The sequence below is a fragment of the Erigeron canadensis genome, chromosome 1, assembly GCF_010389155.1.
Source record: "Erigeron canadensis isolate Cc75 chromosome 1, C_canadensis_v1, whole genome shotgun sequence".
Classification (NCBI taxonomy): Eukaryota; Viridiplantae; Streptophyta; class Magnoliopsida; order Asterales; family Asteraceae; genus Erigeron; species Erigeron canadensis.
Window position 1 is genome coordinate 38,699,747 of NC_057761.1, and position 4,398 is coordinate 38,704,144.

Here is a 4,398-nt window from a genome sequence, read left to right on the forward strand (position 1 = left end):
TTACAAGTTGTTCTGCATGTGGGCTGTGGCTATCAGCTCTTGAAAGAATTTGATGCCATTCATCATCATACAAATATGCTGCTAATTTCTAATATAGTTGACTCCCCAGTAGGCAATAATTGTCAATGATTATTATTTTTAATTTTAACTTTGATTAATATTTTATTTCTACATAACAAAAATTATCATACATATCATGCATGACATGCAATGCTATATATATCATCCACTGATCTCTTTGAACTCTTATCTTACTCCAAAATGGATACCACTTTTCTTGTCATGTTTACTTTCCTGTTGTTACAAATATTTGGTACTAGCAGCAGTTACACCATGATAACGACTTCTTCAAACGTTACATGTATCAAAAGAGAGCGCGAATCCTTGCTTATTTTCAAACAAAGCCTCATTGACAGATTAAATCGTCTGTCAACATGGACTGGAGTAGAATGTTGCCAGTGGGAGGGAGTTGGGTGTGACAGAAGAAATGGTCATGTTGTGAAACTTGATCTTCGAACTCCAGTGTCTTTCACGGGCAGGACTGTATACGCAAACAACTGGCTCGTAGGTGAGGTAAGCCCTTCGTTACTTAATTTGACGCATTTGCTTTACTTGGACTTGAGTGTGAATAACTTCTCAGGAGATATACCAGAATTCTTAGGGGCGTTTAGTTATTTAGAATACCTTAACCTCTCTCACTCAGGATTTGGCGGTGTAGTCCCTCATCGTCTAGGAAATCTCTCAAGGTTACAATATCTTGATCTTAATAGTAACAATATTGTCAAAGACAGTGATGGGGTCCGGTATTCTTTTGGTGATTATTCTTTAGTCATGGATGATATGTCGTGGGTATCTTCATTATCATCGTTAAAGCACTTAGATTTATCATGGGTATCTATTGGTACCGATACTGATTGGTTCCATTCAGTTAACACGATACCTTCTTTGCTTACGTTGAACTTGGCCTCGTGTGATATCAATCTCCCATCCATTAAGTTTACTAATCTTACGTTTCTTAGTTCACTTGATCTCTCTTCCAATAATATCGATTCCACCATTCCTGTCTGGTTATCCAACCTTACTAACCTCATGCATCTAAATCTTAAAGATAATTCTTTCTATGGTCAAATTCCAGCTTTGCTTGGAACATTGACCCATCTTGCTTACGTCGACCTTTCTGAAAATTATTTTAATACCTCCATCCCAGATCTGTTTTCGAATTTGACTGGCCTCGTTCATCTAGATCTTAATGCAAATCAGTTCCATGGTTCATTTCCTCCGGATATGAAGCTATGCAATTTAAGTTTTCTTGACTTATCGGCGAACCGCTTTGAGGGAGACCTTTTGAATTTTATGGGAAACACTTCTGATTGCATGCTAAATAGTTTAAAGTATCTTAACCTTGGATACAACCAGTTCAACGGAAGCATTCCAATAAAGTTTATGGAAATGAAGAAGCTTGAACACCTTCTCCTTTTAGTAAATGAATTTTCTGGTCCTATACCTTCCTCACGTGGTGGTGTGTCATGTCTAAGAGAGCTAGATTTCTTTTATAATCAATTAAACGGGACCATACCAGCAAGCTTAGGACGAATTTCAACAATGGAAAAAATCGATCTTAGTGCTAACCAGTTGAGCGGGAACATGCCTGCAAGCATTGGACTACTCTCGAGGCTAGAAAGGCTTGATCTTTCGGTTAATCAGTTGAGTGGGAACATACCTGCAAGCTTTGGACTACTATCAAGGCTAGAAAAGCTTGATCTTTTTATGAATCAATTGAGTGGGAACATACCTGAGAGCATTGGACTACTTCCCAGGGTAAAAAAGCTTCGTTTTAATGATAATCGGTTAAGTGGGAACATTCCCACGAGTTTTGGACAACTTTCGACCCTTGAAAGCTTAGATGTCTCCAATAATTCATTAGTTGGGGTTCTATCTGAAGTTCACTTTAGCAAAATGAATAATCTAAGTGTCTTGGCATTGTCTTCAAACTCATTATCATTTACGGTAAGCTCTCAATGGGAGCCTCCCTTCCAATTACTTGAATTTGATGGAGACTTCTGCAACATTGGACCTCATTTCCCAAACTGGCTTCAAACACAAAAAAATCTTCAGACATTAAATCTTTCAAATTCAAATATCAAAGATACCATACCAGAGTGGTTTGAGGACATCTGCTTGTCTTCTATTTCCAACCTGGATTTGTCCCACAACCAGATTAGTGGCAAACTGCCAGCATTTCATGGCTCTGGTCCATTAAGTCTTTTGAAGATGAACTCAAACAAATTTGAGGGATCACTTACTTCATTTCCTTCAAATGTCATGATTTTAGATCTATCAGATAACTTATTGTCTGGACATGTTCCTCAGATCAATGCAACGATGAACCCAGATTTGAATATTCTTAGTCTTGCAAAAAATCATTTCACGGGCTCTGTTCCAATACATTTCTGCAACTTGTTTAGTATCAAAATTTTGGATTTATCGCAGAATAAGTTCTCTGGAAGGCTTCCTAGTTGCTTAGGTAACTTGAGTAGTTTGCGAGTGATAGATGTTACAAATAACATGCTAAGTGGTATTGTTCCAGATTCATTGGGCTTTCTTACACAACTCAAGTCATTGCACTTGCATAACAACAAATTTCAGGGGAATCTCCCATTTTCTTTTCAGAATTTGACAGAATTGGTTACCTTGGATTTAGGGTACAATTCTTTCACGGGTATTATCCCATCTTGGAATGTAGAAAATCTTCCGAACCTTAGAATCTTGAATCTCCAATTAAACAAGTTTACAGGAAAAGTTCCGCTACAACTTTGCCAACTCCATGCTCTTCAACATTTAAACTTGGCACAAAATAACATAAGTGGGACAATCCCTCATTGCTTCGGTAATTTAAGTGGTATGATGACTAATCAAGTTAACTCAGGATACACAATCGATTACTATGATGAAAATATTATGGCTTCCACGAAGGGAAAACAATTGGTGTACACCAAGACGATACAGTTTTTTACATCCTTAGATCTTTCAAGCAACAACTTTGTTGGAGAGATTCCAAATGTATTGATGAATCTTGTGGGATTAAAGAACTTGAATCTTTCGAGAAACCTTCTAGATGGGCAGATTCCAATGTCGATTGGAAATCTAAATCAATTGGAATCTTTAGATTTCTCGATGAACAAGCTTTCTGGTCAGATTCCTCAAAGTCTGTCTAGTTTGAACTTTCTAGGCTATTTGAATTTGTCATTCAATAACTTATCTGGTGCAATCCCGATTGGAAATCAGCTCCAAACTCTAGTCGATCCATCTATTTATGAAGGGAACTACGGACTATGTGGACCGCCGCTATCAAGGAGTTGCAAAGGAAATGAAGCCTCATACAATCATGATGATGAAGATGAAAGTCAAGATGAAGCTGAAGCCTTGTGGTTTTATAGTGGCATGGCTCCGGGTTTAGCTGTGGGGTTTATTGGACTAACTAGTAGCTTGTACTTTATCAGGGTTTGGAGGTTGGCTTACTTTGAGGTTATCGAGAATGTTTACGGTTGGACAAGGTTGTTAATTCTAGTGACTCTTGCTCGACTACAGAGAAAGTTTTTCTAGCAAGTACTCTTGGATTCACAAAAAGGAAATTTCTAGTAAGCCCTTTTGGATATAATGGCCAATGCATAATTTACATCAAAAACATATTACAACACATATATAGTACTATTTAACAATGCTTCAATTGAGACCAAATATCTTTGATAGCCGGTACATATTGTTATATTATCAACTTTAAACACTTATACTTTGGTGGAGTATTTTGCAGGGACCTCTCATGCTATTTCTCGAAGTTACAAGTGAAGGGTGGCATCTTGTGGATACTTAAAGTCAAGAGGGCCAAAGGAACCTTAAAATTCTGATCACTCCCTCTGTCTTCCTGAGTCTGTGTATTGTTCTTTCATCTTGGTGCTCTTTTTTTGAACATTTGATTTGTGGTATTCAGTGTACATATGTCGTTTACTATATTTGGTAGTGTAAGATCTGTTGTTTGATCATGTGGATTGATCATTGAGTTGAGAAAGTTTTCACATACATCTTATGTTTATGTAACATGATTTTGTGACTAGCTAATTAAATAGCATACCACTTGTGCCTATAATCTACAAATAAAATAACCCAAAGTAATATCTAAAAAAGAATTAGGAGGATGTGATAGCACCAATGGCTTGTAACTTGGCAACAACTTCTTCCATTGGAGGTCGCTTTTCAATTGTTTCGGTAGTACAATTGAGTATGAGCTCAGCGACTTTCTTTACTCCCTCAATAGGGTACCCGAGTGGGCCTTGTAACCGTGGGTCAATTATCTTCATTGTAAGTTCCCTTTCCTCGTGCAGTGCAGGTCGAGCCCAGCTA

At 37.6% G+C, this 4,398-nt stretch overlaps 1 protein-coding gene across 1 annotated transcript; it reads left to right on the forward strand.

Annotated features, from left to right (window-relative positions):
- Nucleotides 1-261: 261 nt before the first annotated feature.
- On the forward strand, nt 262-4,012 carry LOC122592013 (receptor-like protein EIX1). The gene is made up of 2 exons (XM_043764233.1): nt 262-3,638; nt 3,812-4,012. Exon 1 carries the CDS (start codon nt 262-264, stop codon nt 3,601-3,603), a length of 3,342 nt encoding a protein of 1,113 aa, XP_043620168.1. The 3' UTR covers nt 3,604-3,638; nt 3,812-4,012.
- The last annotated feature ends 386 nt before the right edge of the window (nt 4,013-4,398 follow it).

Coding starts and splice junctions, on each gene's coding strand:
- LOC122592013 (XM_043764233.1), top strand. CDS start 262: ATGGATACCACTTTTCTTGTCATGTTTACTTTCCTGTTGTTACAAATA.